Genomic DNA, 18,211 nt, shown 5'->3' on the forward strand with positions numbered 1-18,211 from the left:
GTGCTGATATAATTGGTGCGTACCTATCAATCTAAGTATTTTACAAAATTGTAGAGCACATATTTGACTTTTTAAGGAAACAGATAATTAACGAATAACAGCCTGGAAAGTTTTCCATAATGCTAAGCACTTGATCGTTGAAATACAAAGTTTTCTTATAATTCATATTCCTTCTATGATTATGTAGACTCCAGAAAGTTTACCACTTAGATCAACTTTGACTTGTGCCCTTTTCTAGATGTCAAATTCATGTTCCATTGATACATGAAATACTGTAAGATTGCAATTTTTTCCAACACATGCACCTTCCATTAGATCATTCAGCTTATAGAAGGTCAAAAGAAAGTCACAATGTAATATCAACATGTCTTCTGAAATTCACTTTATTTGAGGATACATCCGGGTAGCATTCCCTGAAGTTTATTGTTTCTATGCTTCAATTCAGACAGTTGTCGATTCACAACCATTTACTTTATTCCCAAAGTTAATCAGGTGAACCTCAGTCTTCTCAAAAGCAAGAACAAGGGATACGAATATGTTGTGTAGCTTGAGATTTTTAATATATGAATGAAATAATAAATGGTCTGTGAGAAATCTTTTAAACTTTCATACCTTACTAGTGACTATTGCATTCTTATTTCTTGTTCTAATACACAGGATTGTTCCATCTACAGACATATTCACAACAAAATGCTTGCAAATGTAGAAGTTAGAGGGTAAAAGCATGCTCATCCTTAATGCTAAGTTCATCAATGTTTCTTTTACCTTCAGGACCTTTAGTATACCATGCATTGACATAATCCCCATAAAGGACCTCCCTATACCGAGGCAAGGAATCTTTACTAACGAGCTCTGGTGCTGGACGTATCCTGGTTTGCCTTGAAGGATCATAGAATGTTGCAACAGAAAGACGTGCCTTATGAGCATTGACTATAGCACGATGTTCGGCACTTTTGTAGGTTCCATTGGTCAGAATCTGTGGTAGAATAAATGGTTCAGAACATAATAAAGGTCACTGATGATCAGAAAACTTGCAGAGCAAACTAAATTTTAATACACATGTCCACAATCTCTAAGGGAATAGATGCCAAAAACAGGAGCAAGATTTAATCAAAATGAAATCACAACTTGAAAAAATATCACACATACAATTTGTATATCATTATATTTTGGTAAGGCTAATCTAATTAGCATTGTTAACTAATGCAAGGTCAGGAAAGCCTGACGAAATAAATTAAATATGTTATATACAAAATCAATATGACAGTTTCAACTCTAATTGTATAAATGCTGTGAAAGTTGTTGAACCTATGAGGTGGGAAATTAGAGATTTTCCCAACAAACTCCTCAAAATTATTTGTTTCCACTTTCAATTTGCTTTCGCAAGTTGCTTAGTTCACATAAGCTTCCACAACTACACACAGACAAGGTCATCTCAGGTTCTGTCTACAGTCAATCTGTTAGTTTTAATCATTGAGTCAGCAGAAAGAATCAGTTCAAACTAAACCAGATGATTAGAATGGATTGCGTCAGTTCGTGAATCAACTATTATTAGCTTGAATTAGTTCAAATCAAAACAGAGAGAGAGGGGCCTATCAACTTCTATCGGTATCAGTTATTGGTGTAGGACATTCATCTATTTGTGATTCAAAATGGGTGGGTTAGCAGGCTGTCTTAGCCATTGAATATTTAGTAGTAGATTAGTAGCAGAGGCAGGACCACTGAATTCCTAATTCATTTTGACTAGCCAAGTACAAGAACCAATGGCAATTGAGCTTATGGTTGAAGAGACTGAGGATTTCCCTCCCCCAACAAGGACATGACCAATGTGGTAGAGGGCCTTTAGGGATCCCGGTGGTATATCAGTTTTTAACTTTTTTCCCATACACTTCCTTTGGATATGTTATTATGCTACTAGTTATTCATTGATTCTCTCCCAAACAGGAAACAATGATTCGCAAATCTTATTAGAGTCCGAAACATGAATTAGTTAAATGGTCTATTCAGCATGTTGGAACACTGACTATTATGTTTGAAACTTCAAACATAATCTTGCATTGAAAAGGGAAAAATTTGGGGACATCTGCAAGTCCCCACGACGTAGCACCTCCAAAGTGGCTGTTTCATAGATGCGTTCAATATAATCTTGGGAATGAAGGATGGCCAGGGGATATCCATTGCCATCCCTATGACCTGGAAAATGCTTATCGGATAGAGATGCAGGGTTTGGACGGTTTTGCAGTGGTATTTATCCCAGTGTAACATAGCACATTATCTCTTTATAGTGTGCCTGAGCTCATAGAAATTATAACTAATGTGGTGCATGAAATAGGAGTCATTGGAAACCAACGTGATCATGACTGGAATAAAAAGGCACTATAAATGACAGGTTTTCAAAAAAATTAAGAAGGTTTAACAATAATTTCAATAATCTGAATCTCCCATTATATAGTTACTATAATTGAAATAAACCATGAAAATTACCTGAGTTTGATCTCCGAGATTGACAACTATAGCATCACGCAAAGGCTGCACAGTTATCCATTCCCCCTCTTTAAGAACCTGCAGACCACCTACTTCATCTTGTATTAGAAGGGTAATTGCACCCATATCAGAATGTGCTTGCAAACCCAAAGCGAGCTCTGGCTGAGGGCATGCTGGATAATAACTGATAGTAATATTCTGATAGGGTTCACTAATTACATCTTGGATATAAGTCGATTTCAAGCCAATGCTTTCAGAAATTACAGCCAATAGCCTTTGAGCAAGCAGCTTGATTTGCTCGCTATATTCCTGCACTGTTTCTCTGCATTAATTGGAAAACAATTGATTAGTGGCATGTATTCCCAAAACAAAAGCAACACAAAATATAAGATAAAGAATTGACCATGTCATACCGAGTTTCATTTGATAGAAACTTTTGCATACTGTGGCATCAAAACCACACAGTTGTAAATATCTTTGTATGGTTATATGCAGAACTTCAATTTAGATCCACTAGTCCATGATTGAAATCAATATCTTCCAAAACAAATTTTCAAAGTAACATCAATTATTCCTTACAAAGCTGGTGAATTCCTTTTTTCAATATGTCTGACAGTCAATACATTGATAAAATAATCTCATTTTCCAAGAACTTTTTTGCTTCTAATGAAAGAGAAATTTGAACTGAGACGCAAGACAGAAGCTGAAATATCATTCACTTTCAGAGGATTTAAGATACTTCTGCAACTTTTTTCACCGTGTAGCCATTGTAGAATTATCTTTGGCTTTGCAAAATTGAGGTTTCAAGAATATAATGGCATCAAACAAACTGTAAGGGGATACTATAGGTTCAGAATCACATGAACAAGTAGCAGTGGGAAAAGGGAAAAGATTACTTTGTGACTTGAAAGGCAAAGTTTACAAACAAACAAAAAAAATGAAAGTTTAAGTCTTGAGATTAATTTCTGAGCAATAAGGAGAAATGTTCTTTTAAATATAAAAATTCCCCAGCCAAAGGTTCGTCTAAAATTTACTGGAGCATGACCAGACAGAGACAAGTTAGTGATGAGAAAGGCAATGACAGTAACACAAGAAAACCAGAATAAGGAAAATTATAGGTGCGATGCCTGAGAACCATTGTCTGCAATCTTGAATGGAGACCTATGTGACTGGCATCATGTTGCTTAGTGCTTTTAATTGTCACAGAGCATGTTGTATGGTCAGATCTGTGGAATAACATTCACTCATATTTGATACACACAGCCTGGTAGTAAGGAGGGTTACCACAACTTCCATTAAGTTTTTACTGTACCACAGTAGTGCTTTGAGTAATAAGACAACACAGATCCACTGAGTTGGTCAATTTCCAAAGAGAATGTTCAGAGACGCAATATGATATGAAGAAAAAAATAAAACCAATAGAAATATAAGGGGCTAGGGTGGTAGAAGTCCCTTAGAGAACTATGAAAGAAACAACATGCAAAGCTCGGCAAAATAGGTTATTAGCAATGAAAGAGGATCTGCTTTCCCTGTCAACGGATGCTCGTCCCTCATGGTGTCAACAAAATCATCGTTAACCAATCTTACTCTGTCTATATGGTTAAATCCATCCAGTGACAGTATGTTAATTCAAGCACCATAAAAAAAGCCCATACCAATGGGATTCTATGCAAGTAATTTAGTAAATGATTTGATCCTTGGATAGTCAAGAAAGCATTCACTTCTAACTTATAACAAGCAAGATTTTTTGTCAAACAGCCCTGGGCAAAATACAATACAGCCTTCTACACAGGAGTATTGTAAACTTGGAAACAGAGGCAGACATTCTAAACTATGAAGACACAAACGCATCTAACATAGGAGAAAGCAACATTACTGATCATAGCTCACATTGAGAATCAAACAAGCTTACAAAATCAATTCAATCAACACTGCTCGAAAAATCATACTGAGGGCAAAACAATCTTACAGTTAATTTGATCAATACTGATCAAAACCTAAAATCTTACAATCAATTTGGTCAACACTGATCAAAATCTACAATTTTGCAATCAATTTCAATGCAAACCCCAAATAGGCCCAAAAACAATCCAAATGGCTCTTAAATGGTAATCCGAAATACAGTGAAAGGAAGATGACCTTCAACTGACCTGTAAAAAGGAGGATCGTCAGGCCAACAGCTAGGATTTCTTCTAGATATCGGCTGAGTATGGTGATTAAAATAGTCCCTCCAGTCCAAAACCTGATCTTCCTTGACCAACATCTTGCTGCCATACCCTTCTGAGGTAGGTGATCCAGATTTGCAGGCGTATTTCAACTTATGTTCAACTGGGGTCTCAAAAAACTTTAGCCCAATATCTCGCATATCATCAAGAAGCCTTGTGGGTACCTCGTGGTTTATTACCTGAAACACGCCCCACTCTCTGCAGGCCTTGCCAACATCTTGTCTGATTTTATCCAAGTTGTTTGACTGGAAATTGAATAAATTTATGACCGGAACCTGGGCAAATGAAGATTTGTAATTGACAAGGTTGGGCCTTAGGCCTGGAGGTTGCACGTACTCCTTCGGGATGAATTGCAGCCCATTCCCATCTTGTATTAGTGCCTGCACTCTCTCAACACGCTCTCCACTCTTGTCATCAACATCCATAGCTGGTCCTAATCAAAATCCTGGTGACACGACATATATGCGTATGGTGATTATGGCCCGAGCTTGATAATTGGTCTTAGATTATTAGTTCCTGCTGCAGGTGTGCCCGCTATTACCCATGTCTCCATGGGGCTGCTGAAGGACGTTTTCTCCTGAAATTTAAGCTGCAGCAGCGAGGAAAAAAATAGTATAGAATCTTTTTCTATTTTGATGAAACAGGTAGAAAAACTGTAGGGCTGGATCTAATTTGTAATTGTACATTGTAAAACTTGTGAGGAGATTTTACAATTTTTTTAAATATATTTGTTTTTAGTTTTTTTAATTTTAATTAGATAAATTGTTATTAATGTTATGAATATAAATTTACTATATTTAATTTAAAAAACTAGTATATTTATATTTTAGAAAATTATGTAAAAAAGGTGGAAGAATATAAGAACATTTGTTTTTATTGTATTTTTTCTTTCTTCACTTTATTTTATGTAAGAGTTATTTTAAAAAATTTACTTGTATATCATAAAAATGTTATGAGGTACAAAAAAATGATTGTATAATGCTTATTTTATGGCCTAGTTTGCTTATTCTTGTATTATATGAATCTATATAAAATCTAATTGAATTATTTTTTGTTAAAGTAATTAAGATAATCACTTATAAATGTTTTTTTTATTTTACTAGATTGAGTTATATTTAGGGCATGTTGTCTCATTCATTATGATATGGACACATATGAAAATCTCTTATAATCCTCTCTAAGAGTTTTCATCTACATTTTTATCATTATGTTTTTATAAGCATTCTTTGTATCCATTGTAATCTATCAAATTCATTTATAGATTAATTTTAGTATCAAATTTCTATTTGGACCAATTCTCTCTCAAAGTTGCATAACATCAATCATGGTTTTTCCTCTTCTCATATGATAGGCATTTTGGTTGTAGGTGATTTTTGGGAGCTATGGGATTAGCTATAAACTATAACATGGTATAAGAGCAATAGATCTATGACTTCCTATCCATTTTCTAATAGATCTGACCTTAAGAAGAAAAATAGACTCATCCTAGGACAAAATATCTTTGAGTCTTGTTCACAACCATGAAAAAACTATCTTAATTGTCAATTTGTCAAAGTTCGTCAAATTTTGTGAGAAAAGCAAATAAAAAATCAAAAAATCACAAAATTCAGCCATAATTTTTTTTCTTTGAATTTTAGAGAAAATATATTTATGGGTTTTGTTCAAAGCCACAAGGAATTATCTAGGTATTTGTTAGCTTTGCATGCAGTGAATAAATTTAGCAGAAATCATTTGAGAAAGGTCATGTCTGTTGGTTATTGGCTGACTAAATTTACCCTGTTTATTAAAAAATCATAACTTTTGCATATAAAGTCAGAAATGGGAAAATGGGATATTGTTAGAAAGTTAATTTTGAGCACTTTCCAATGGTGGAGGTTTCATCTTCAAATTCTACTCCAAGTTAATATTGTTCTCAGTCAAATTCATATCTTTATTTGCTACTTCTGAGCTCATATGTTTCACCCTTGTATCTCCATTTTTTGTGAATCTTGTAGTGTTGAAAAGTTGATTTGGAACTCTTCAAATCCATTCATGTACTTTTTCCAAAATCTTTCCCAAGCACAGTTTATTCAAATTGTTATGTTTCTATTTCCTAATCAATTACTTGGACATTTTAGCATATAGAAAGGATATGTTTGTGGGAATAACTTTATTTGATATTATTTACATGCATTGAGGTTTTTGGGATCTAATTATTTCATTTGAGGAAGTATCATGGAATTTTTTGTCCACCCTATTGTTTTCATCCTAGCAAAGGATAATTATGAGTCTTGACAAAAGGGCATCCTGACACATCTTGAGTAGCTTGATTTTTTGTCAAGTATATATGGAATCGTCCCTAAACCAGCCACACTAAGGGTGAGTATGCTCAGAGGATCACCATAGACCATGTTATAGGAGTTATTTTGTTTAATGTTTATCTTGACACTATGTGTGCTTTATTGGACATTGATTATCCCCACGCACTTTGGACTCACCTTTGGGAGATCTAGGACTTTACGAAAACTAATGTAAAACAAGCTCCATTGGCAATGAAGATGAGTTGACAACACTAATCAGGCTATCCACAAAGGGGAGATCAATTTCGTTGAGATAATCCTCCAAATATGCAATATAATACTCAAGATAATGGGTCTTGATACACAGAGTGAGAACTTAGAGAAAATCATTTGATCCATTGAAACATGGAAGACCTTGAGGAGTATTAGATTGCAGATTTGAATTATTATCTTAAGGACATTCATCTCCTCTTTATTTACAACCTCGTTAGTTTTACCAAATCATCTTTATCTCTCATGGATTTTGTTCTACATTAGTTTTTGTAGATTCATGGATTAACACCTTCTACATTGAATGGGCATGTACTCAATTGATTTATGTCATCATCATTATTTGTGGATAAAATGACATTTGAGAAATTTCTAAAGGCACACACTATTTGGATGTGGATTCCTTCTTCATCCTATTTATGGGAGTGGTTTCTCATATCACCAATGGATTTGTTTCTTCTTAAGGGAAAAAATGTTGTTTGCAAGCAATGGACCATATTTTATTTTCAATATTTCATTGAATTGGTACAAGAGCTACTTCTCTATGGGCAAATCCTACCCTCATTTTATCTCTCTTATGAGGGCACATCTATTGTACTTGTGTGATAGAAGTAGTCCTTGAGGGGTCATATCAATTCCTCCTTTCACTAGTGCAATCATGTCTATCAAGAGTTATGTTGTAGTCCTTGGTTACACTCAACCCACTATTCAAGTCAATCATTCCATTCATTTGCCTAGTATGCTTAAATTTACATCTTCTATCATGACTACTTCCACACAAAATAATAATCCTACACATGTTAGTTAAGGGGGCAACATTGTTAATCAAAATTCTTATATACCTTCATCTACGAGTCTTCTATTTATGTCCCAATCATCTTTCATACCCTCATATCATAGTGTTCTACCTCCTTATTCTTAAACCTCCACCCACATACAACAATTTTACTCCTCTATCACAATCCAATATGTCCAATTTCAATACATCCACCAAAGCAGCCATCAATAACTTAGCCCAAACTTTTTCATCCCTATAATAACAGTCGGCTTCCATTACTCAATCCAAGTTTAATGTGCCCACATTTGATGTAGCGAGCCCATTATTCGATGACATTGTCGGTGTTTTCCCTCCTAAACATATAGAAGTCCCTCAATTGGAACTATATAATGGAAAAAGCGATCCCTTGACTCATGTGAAAACATTTCAAACTTTGTGTAGTGACTTTGCTTATGACCAAAGACTTATGGGTAAATTGTTTACTCGGACCTTTAGGGATAAAGCCTTGCAATTGTATCAAGTTATTTGCCTCCTTACTCTATCACATCATTTCAAAAATTAGCTAATGCTTTCATTCAAAAATTTCACAATAATATTGGTCCTAAGATTACTTTGACTGATTTGATTCATTGTAAGCAAGGAGTTAAAGAGAAAGTGATTGATTTTATTGGCAGATATAAACATTTCTATTCTCAAATCGCTTATCCTATGCCTAATCATGATGTTCAATGAATTTTTATTACTGTAAACACATAAATCTGACCACCAAATTAAATAAATATTTAATGTTTATTTAATTCACTAACAATTCTTCTATTAATTAAATTAATATTTAATTAGTTCACCTCCTTCCTCTATTGATTAAATAAATTATTTAATTTATTTGATTTAATTCATTTAGCCAAATTCTAGCTTTTAATTAAATAAATCATAGTTATTTAATTAAATTCCCCTTTCACATTTAATTAAAACTCCTTTGCACATTGAAATAAATCAATTTTTAAATCCATCAAATGCAAGTTGCAACCACTAATTGAAATAAATTAATTTCATTTCAATTAAATCCTAAAAATCCCTCCCACTTGCATTCTCCTATAAATCCACTTAGCCACTAATCCTTTCTTCTAGAATATTCTAACCTCTTCCAATTTAGCCTAATACCCTTCTAATAATTTGCGCATTCCTTAAGAAGGAGTCACTTCTCAAAAATATGCAAAGTCTTCATAAAGCATTAAAAGATTTATTTATTCAACAATATAACCTCCAAAGTCTTCCAAAACTTGTAAGGCTCTTACATAGCCATCAATGGTTAACTCACCTTTGACCCTTGGTTAGAGACTATCTCTCTAACCCAATCATCATTTGAACTCATGGGTCTCTTCAAGCATTCATGGCTTTGACCATGGTTATCCTTTAACCCTTGCACAAGAGTTTATCCTTTGGATAAAAGCTTTATCCATCAACTCAACCCTAACCAAACCCCCTAGGGTAACCACCATGTCTTCCCAGGCATTTAATGCATCTTCTCTTTCCTCTCAAGCCTTCTCATGTTGACAATTATCATCATTTCATTGGTGAAAAATATAAACATGGATTGAGGATCCTGCAATCCTTACCCTTGTTAAGATTATTCGATCTCGACCATCCAATTTCCCATTTCTTTTATAAATAGGCCTCATTCTTTCATTATCAAGGATCCCAAGTTTTATGCATCCAGGTTATTGTCTATCAAGAATCCACATTTGCCTCTCTTTGCAAGCTTAATAATTTAGGAGCATTTTAGCATTAGCATATATTATATTACCATAATATCCATATCATAGTATGTTAGTATAGCATAATATCCATGTCATAGCATGTTTAGTTTCATTATCATAGCATAGTCTTTACTATTGCAAGCTTTGTTATAATTTTATAGATCTTACATGCATTGCATATAGATCATTTTCATCATATATCACTCGTTCTCTGAGTTGCCATTCTAAAGGTCAGTTGCTCAATGATCTAAGAGAAACCATGACTTAAGGAATCCTATGAGATAGAGAACAATGGAACAATTTTTCAGAGGATTATTGGTTTAATTTGTTACACTCATTAGATCCTTCACATGTAATGTTTCATTGGTATGATTGTTGATATTTTCTCTTAACTGGCCTTAACCATCTTTCTTGTATACAATTACTAATTTATAAAAATACATTAGGGATAAGCTTCTCTTTTCTCAATTTACTTCCTTTAAGCAGTTGTGTGCAGTGCTTCATAATTGTTAGCTTCAAGTGAGTCAATTTGAATTATCTCCTTCAATGGCCCTAGTTGATAAGCATGAGAGTGCTCAACAATATTTTGTGAAGTTTAAACCAAACAAGGGATACATCAAGATAAATGACAACATCAATACTCAAGTGGCAGCCATGACATCAAGTGTGGCCCCTTTATCCAAATACTTTAGAAAATAATTTACTCCTCTTTTTGAGTCTTTGTGCATAGCATATTGTCTAAATTGATAAACAATAATATTTTGAAACTTCCTCCCATCAAACCAATTGATACCTCCAAACCTTTTCCATATTATCATAATCCCAAAGCCTTTTTCCAATATCACCGTCAATCCGGTCATGATACTGAAAAGTGTGATACCTTAAAGAGTAGGATTCAAGATTTCATTGATAACATACCATATCTATATCTAGTGTGAATGACAAAGTAAACAAATTTGTAGCTCCTCCTAATCAAAACCTCCAAATATTTGCTAATCCTTTTCCTTCCCATTCTACTAATGTGGTTGTATTTGAGCCTCTTGCATATTCTCTCGATGACCTTAGCATTGAGTCTAACAATGTTGTGAATCTTGTTGACAAAACTACACCTCCTAAGGACCTATGCATTACCTTTGATCCTAGTGAGATTATTGATGCACCTTATGGCCTACTATATATCACTGTGAAGATCAAAGACAAACTCTGATGAGGGTTGCTCATTGATCCAGTGTGTATGGTGAATGTGATCACTGGAGAATATCTCTATACTTTACAATTGCAACAAGTAAAATATAATAAATTTGATGTGATGGTAAAGGTGTATGATGATTTCTATTTCCCTATTATTGGCTCTATTACTCTTTCCATTGAGGTTGGTACTAAGTTCTTAGATGTGACTTTTGCTATTATTTCTACATCGGATCAATTTTATGTGAAGTTGGGACATCCTTGGCTCTCTTCCATGAAAGCGACCCCTTCTACTATTCATAAATGTCTAAAACTCCATAATGGCACTATTATAATAATTAATCATAGCATGTACCAACCCATGGTAAGGTATGGAGATATCGCCCTTGATTACTTTTGGCCTAAACAATTTGAGCCTCTTAAGATTTGTAGTGGTGCTCTCTTTCTATATTATCAAAAGTGAAAAAATGAGATGATATCTTTGAGTAAGCCTAGAGACCCTAGACCTATTCCTCCTCCTCATGATGGACTTGGTATCCTTCCTACACATTCTATTCCTCCTATCATAGTCCTACTTCCTACATCTTACAGAGGAAAGTTCATGGCATCTCCTATTTCTCAACCTAGTAGACCTTCTCCCATTCCTCCTCTTTTAAAGGAAGAAAAGAAGCCTATGTCCATTGATCTTGAGCCTTCACAATCCTTGGATAAAACTAAATGAAACCATTGTGTGAGAGAACATCAATGAAGATGTCGTGCTAAGGCTCGTGAACTTGCTTCTCAAACCATTTCCTCCTTGAAGACACCAAATGTTGACTTTGTCCCATTTGTCCCGCCTTAGCCTAACCCTAGGGAGGAAGTTCAACCTAAATCACCAAGATTAAAAATGCTTAAGAAAAATTATGGTTCATGCACTTTTCGTGTTAGAGATCCTATTTTTATTAATCTTGGTGAAGAAATGGATGATGATGTTGTTCATGCTAACAATGTTGACTCTAATGATTCTGATAATATGTTTGATCTTGTTGATGTTGATAATGATTTATCTAAACAATTTTCAAAAGCATTAATCCTAGCTCCTAGTGATAGACAAAGTGACTCATCATTAGAGCATGGTCATTGTTTCGAACTTGTAGTAGCTCCATCTCTTGTGCTCTAAGTTTATCCTCTTTCATCTTGTCCACCTTCCCAAAATAATGTTCAACAAGATTAGGATGCGGATTATTTTCTTGATTAGTTTCATTCATGTCATAGACTCTCTCTCCTCTCTTGCTTGTTCATAATTTGTTTCCCCCATGATGTGTTTTTCTATTAGATTCTCTTTAGATGACCTTGTCACTTCATTGGTGCAAGGTAATAAAGAGGTCGAATCTGTTGTGACATTCTTCTATTTGTATCTCAATTCTTCTATTTGTTGTCCTTTGTGTTGTCTACTTAGGGATGATGCAAAGCATTGAGATCTCTTTTGGTCTTTTCCATGTTGACTCAAAAGACACATGTGCTCTTCTTCCAGTGTGCTTGTGGTTCTCCTACCTTTGGGGAATGAGATTTGATTCAATACAAATATTCATGATTTACATTATTTATCATCAGAACATACTTACCCTAGAGTTAGTGGATCCCTTATGTGTTTTTATTTTTTGTGACCATCATCCTTTGATTTGTCCTTTCTTGGGGGCATATCATTATGGTAACATGATTGTCTTTTGGATGCATGCTACCTTAAAGCAATTTCTCTCGATAAGGCATATGTAATTGATTTAACATGGGGGCATACACTTTGCTCAATGTTTCACTTTATGCACACACTATAACATATTTCAATACTCAAGTTGCTTTGCAAATTGAGCCTTTGCTTGATAATTTGGTATTTTTATTTTTCATGACTCATAGTAAGCGAACCTTACTAGGCTAGCAGTCATGATTCTCTCTCTTCTTCCTCTTTCTTATAATGTCCCTTTTATCTCAATATTGAAGTAGTAAGATCCTAAAGTCCCTGGGGACTTAGTGCATCTTGTCTCTTTGATGTCTTGAGGAAAATTTTCAATACAGACCTTTGTACTTTACCGTGAGTATGCTTAGTCTCATACTCCCACTAAAGTGAGGGATAAATGTAGTGTACTAAATTGTATTTGCCTACAATTTTGTCCCCACTTATGCTTCACTTTGATGTTTCTCCTCTAAGGCCTGATTAGAGCATTAATTCTACTCACACCAACTATCAAACACAACTTTTCACTATCTTTTCTATCTCCCCTTGATCTTAGAGCCTTGGTTTCTAGGACCATCGCTCCCACCATGGTCCTCTCAAAAAGGGCCCATCTTGGGGCCTCATAACGGTCACCTAATTTGGGAGGGGACCTAGATCCCATGTCGGTTTATGTCGTAAATTAAAAAAAAAAATCAACCAACAAGTATAAGAGGAGGTCTACCTCTCTCATTTTAAACCTAAGCAATCACCAAATGAATTTAAGATCTCATTTGCACTCTAGAAAATTCAATTGAGCAAGCAATTAGTCTTCTATCAAGCATTGGAGTAGAAGTGAAGTCAAGATTCAAGCATTGGAGATGATCATGACATTCATGTTCTATGTTTTATGAAGACTATCTACATGAAACCCTAATTTCTTGTGAAGACTTGAACAAAACTTCATTAAAGGTATATTATTAGGTTTTCATTTATTTTCAAGCTTTCCCTCAAAAGGAAAGTATTTTACTACCACACTTAATTTACATTTTCAATTGAATTTTATGGTAATTCCAAAACTAGGGTTTGACCAAAGGAAAACCCCTATTCGAGCAACAATTTACCCCTTTTCATTGTGTGCAGGAACATGTACAGAGTTGTGTTCGAGAGGATCGATAGGATTTGCAGAGATGAACATGTTCACCTTTTGACGATGAAAAATTTAGAGGACTAGGGAGACCACCACCATGGTCCCAAAAAATTAGGCCAAACTTCTGGGAACAAGGATCCAAGGGTGGTAAGGAGCCAGGGACCAAACATACTAGATATGAGACCAAACACAAGGTTTACCAAAACATCAGTTAAAGAATAGATGTTGATAAATAGGTAAACTTCTCTAGAAACCAAATAAGAAGGCACAACCAACATAAAGTATCTACTAGAAAGACAACATATAGGATAGATCTTGTATGGGTCCCATAAATAGACGAGACCACTAGCATTGCCATGTGCACCAATACATTGGCATTGCCCTCTCCACCAAACTATGGGGTAAATATTAAAAATTCCCTCAATACACAACTTCGACTCTTGAATAAACATAGTGTCAGGAGAATGCACTCTAATCATATCATGAATAACCTTTTGTCTAGCGATGTTGTTTAATGCCCCCGCATTCCATGAGATTACTATCATATTTTGTTAGATAGTTTAGATAACCGGAAGACAACTAAGAGGGGGAGTGAATCAGTTATCACAGATTATAGGAACCATTAGCAATTTAAACTTTAATATCGAAACCCAAAACATTAATACCGGAATAGCAGATAAACCAATTAAGCATAAACAATAATCACAAAATAAAAGCCATCCACATAACACCAAGATTTGTATGTGGAAAACCCAATAAAGGGAAAAACCACGGTGGGAAGCCTACCCACAGTCAAATAATACTTTTATAGTAAGTATGTGAATTACAATGAAGGGGCCTGCACTTTTAGGAAGGCCAATAGCCTAGAGCGCACTGCTCATCACAAAAGGAGCCTCACTAACTACATACAAATCCAGACTACATTCTGAAGAAGTGTTGAACTGCAAAAGATAGCATCTCCTATGCCTAAGTATAGTTCTGGTTAAGCTCATTACCAGAGGACTAAATCCTCTTACATAAACCCAATTCAATCTCCAATGATCGACCAACTCCTCTACCTGAATGATATTACATTATTCACACATTACATATATTGACCATGACCTCTTACATTAACTATGATGATCTACAATAAGATCTTACATCTATATATACAAACCCTCGACCATTAACAATCAGGTCAGCCACCGGATAATAAACTGATTACATAATTACAAACCATGTCGGCCTTAGACCAAAAAAATAATATCAACACATAAGACATCTCAAAAATATATCCATAGGTCCTATCCACACTTTACATTAAAGTCAGTCCATAACCTAGATCAACCGGGACCAATTATAGGTTCATATGCTTCAACAATGAGCTCCAACTGCCAAGTCTCAAACATGATTACCAACAGCATCATGAAACTCCAGTAGAAGTTGCACCAACACCACTTATGCAATTCATCAAAGATCTCTATCAGAAGCTTTGTCAGTGAAACCCTCGTCGGAGCTAGAAACCAATATTCTAAGCAAGCAGGATAGCATATGATCTCCAAACCAAAACCAACTGACCAAATATGAGCATGAGTATCATGAACAAGCCAATTACATCACCAGACTATACTGGAGCCTACTAGATCATGCCATATCCATGTTAACCAAAAACCACTCAACCTACCGAGACCAGAAGGGTGTCGGAAAAGCATCCAAACAACTAGTGTTGGCATCAATGAAAAAACATCAATGCAACACATAATCAATTCCACCAAATGGCCAACAATTTCTACCTTTGGCATTGATGGCAACACTAGATGTGAAAAACATCTAAGTACCAAGAAATGTCAAATAAGTCTCCCCCTGTGGAAGACAACCAACAAAATCCCACATATAGCTCTGAGTATCACTCTCCTTTTCACTTTCTTTTTCACATCAATGTCACTCCCCCTTTGACATCAATGCCAGAAATATGACAGAAATATCAAAGCAAAAACATAAGTCTCAGAATCACAAAGCTAACTACTCCCCCTGAGCAGTAGCATCCCACATCAATGTCGGAATGAATAGTATCTTTGATAGTGCATGTCAGACTAATGCCAAACCACATTAATCAAGTCTCTACCAGGGGGCAGAAACTCCCAATCTGTCTCTAAGGTACTCAAATGATTCCTTGGACAAAGGTTTAGTAAAAATATCTGCAATCTTCTCTTTAGTGTTCACATAAACCAGTCTAACTTTATTTGCTTCCACCTTCTCCTTCAAAAAGTTATACTTGATAGATATGTGCTTTGTTTTAGAATGAAATACCAGATTCTTTGATATATCAATAGCAACAGAATTATCATAGTGAATAACTATCGGTGCATCACAATCCACCTTCATATCCTTCAACATTTTCTTCATCCATAAAACTTGTGTACAGTTAGTAGCAACAACAACATACTTAGCTTCAGTAGTAGATAAAGAAGTACATGATTGTTTCTTGTTGATCCATGAAACCAACTTCTTTCCAAGAAAGAAAGCTCCACCAGAAGTAATTTTCCGGTCATCAACATCTCCAACCTAGTCAACATCTGTATATGCACATAAAGTAAAGTTATCATCCTTAGGGTACTAAAAACCATATTTTGATATACCTTGCAAGTATGTAAAAATCCTTTTCACCGCCATCTCATGATTCTCTAGGATCACTCTGAAATCTTGAAACAATAAAAACAACATTCATAATGTCAAGCCTAGTCTAAGTTAAATAAATCAAACCTCCAATCATAGATTTGTATCTTGTAGGATTTACCAGTGCAGAAACATCTTTTCTTGTCAAATTCTCACTTGTAACCATAGGAGTGCTTGTCAGTTTAGAGTCTCCCATACCAAATTTCTTTAACAATTCCTTAGAATATTTAGTTTGACAGATAAAAATACCTTTGTCAGTCTAAGTAATCTGTAAACCTAAGAAAAGTTTCATCTCACCAATTATAGACATCTCAAATTCTTTCTCCATATTCTTAGAGAATTCTATGCATAACTTATCTTCACCTCCAAAAATAATGTCATCAAAAAATACTTCAACAATCAGTATATCATCATCAGTGGTTTTATAATATAAATGATTGTTAGCACTACCTTTAGTAAAACCAAGCTTCAAAAGATATTTATCCAACCTTGCATACCAAGCTCTAGGTTCTTGTTTCAATCCATATAAAGCTTTCCTTAACTTGCAAACCATATATGTATCATCTGATAGTGAAAAACCATTAGGTTGCTCAATATAAACTTCCTCATCAAGATCCCCATTCAGAAAAGTACATTTTACATCCATCTGATAAACCTTATAGTTTTTATAAGCAACATAGGCAAGAAATAATCACAAAGCTTCAATCCTAGCTACAGGTGCAAAAGTCTCTCCATAATCAATTCCTTCCTTCTGAGAATATCCTTTACAAACCAATCTAACCTTGTTCCTTATAACTTTACCATCCTCGTTCAATTTATTCCTAAAAACCCATTTAGTTACAATGACATTTTTATTTTTAGGATAGGGAGACAAGGTCCATGTGTTATTTTTCTCAATCTGATCTAATTCTTCTTCCATAGCTTTCACCCAATGTTCATCTTTACATGCCTCAATTACTGATACCAACTCAACTTGTGAAATTAAACATACCTCATTAGTTGCCAGTCTTCTTCTTGTCATCACTCCATTTCTCTTATCCCCAATGATTTGATCTTCTGAATGATTTAATCTCACATACCTAGGGGTCTTCTGACTTTCTATTCCTCTTCCCTATTCTTCAGTTACTATAAAATTCTCTAATATTTCCGGAGTAACTGGTTCAATTCTCTGTTCCTGTAAAGGTGCTACCAGTTCAGATATAATCATTTTCACTATCGGTTCCTTCTCATAAACTCTTATTTGACTTTTGTTCGGCTCATCTACTTTGACATTAGCACTCTCCAAATTTCTCTGCAATCTCTTGTTATAACATCTATATGCTTTGCTTTCATTAGAATAACCAAGAAATATACCTTCATCACATCTAGGATCAAATTTCCCAATAATATAATCTCTCCTAATATAACATTTACTACCAAAAATTCTGAAATACTTAACTGTAGGTGTATTGCCCAACCATAATTCATAAGGTGTTTTACCAGTTTCTCCTTTGATATGTACTATGCTGAATGTATAAATTGTTGTGCTCACTGCTCTTCTCCAGTAGATATGAGGTAGAATAGCTTCCATCATCATTGTTCAAGTAGCATCCAAGATAGTTATGTTCTTCCTTTCCATAACTGCCTTCTACTGAGGTGTCCGAGGAGCAGAAAATTGTCTTCTTATACCATGCTTGTCACAAAAGTTATTAAACTCACTGGATGTGAATTCTCCACCATGATCTGATCTCAAACA

At 34.9% G+C, this 18,211-nt stretch overlaps 1 protein-coding gene across 2 annotated transcripts; it reads right to left on the bottom strand.

Moving 5' to 3' along the window:
* Positions 1-354: 354 nt before the first annotated feature.
* LOC131030363 (jasmonate-induced oxygenase 2) lies at positions 355-5,362 on the bottom strand. 2 transcript variants are annotated; one of them, XM_057961158.2, is made up of 4 exons: positions 4,635-5,362; positions 2,704-2,806; positions 2,485-2,562; positions 355-976 (listed from the first exon to the last, which is right to left on the bottom strand). In XM_057961158.2, exons 1-4 carry the CDS (start codon positions 5,132-5,134, stop codon positions 710-712), a joined length of 948 nt encoding a protein of 315 aa, XP_057817141.1. In that variant the 5' UTR covers positions 5,135-5,362; the 3' UTR covers positions 355-709. The 2 variants fall into 2 exon arrangements, with proteins under 2 accessions (XP_057817141.1, XP_057817140.1); XM_057961157.2 differs by having other exon boundaries at positions 2,485-2,806; positions 4,635-5,361.
* Positions 5,363-18,211: the final 12,849 nt, after the last annotated feature.

Source organism: Cryptomeria japonica, chromosome 2, assembly GCF_030272615.1.
Source record: "Cryptomeria japonica chromosome 2, Sugi_1.0, whole genome shotgun sequence".
NCBI lineage: Eukaryota > Viridiplantae > Streptophyta > Pinopsida > Cupressales > Cupressaceae > Cryptomeria > Cryptomeria japonica.

Excerpts from the sequence above, each read along its gene's own strand:
- LOC131030363 (XM_057961157.2), bottom strand. The coding sequence starts at position 5,134 with ATGGATGTTGATGACAAGAGTGGAGAGCGTGTTGAGAGAGTGCAGGCA. Across the intron at positions 2,807-4,634 it reads GACGATCCTCCTTTTTACAG|AGAAACAGTGCAGGAATATA; the intron begins GTCAGTTGAAGG and ends CAATTAATGCAG. Across the intron at positions 977-2,484 it reads ATCTCGGAGATCAAACTCAG|ATTCTGACCAATGGAACCTA; the intron begins GTAATTTTCATG and ends ATTCTACCACAG.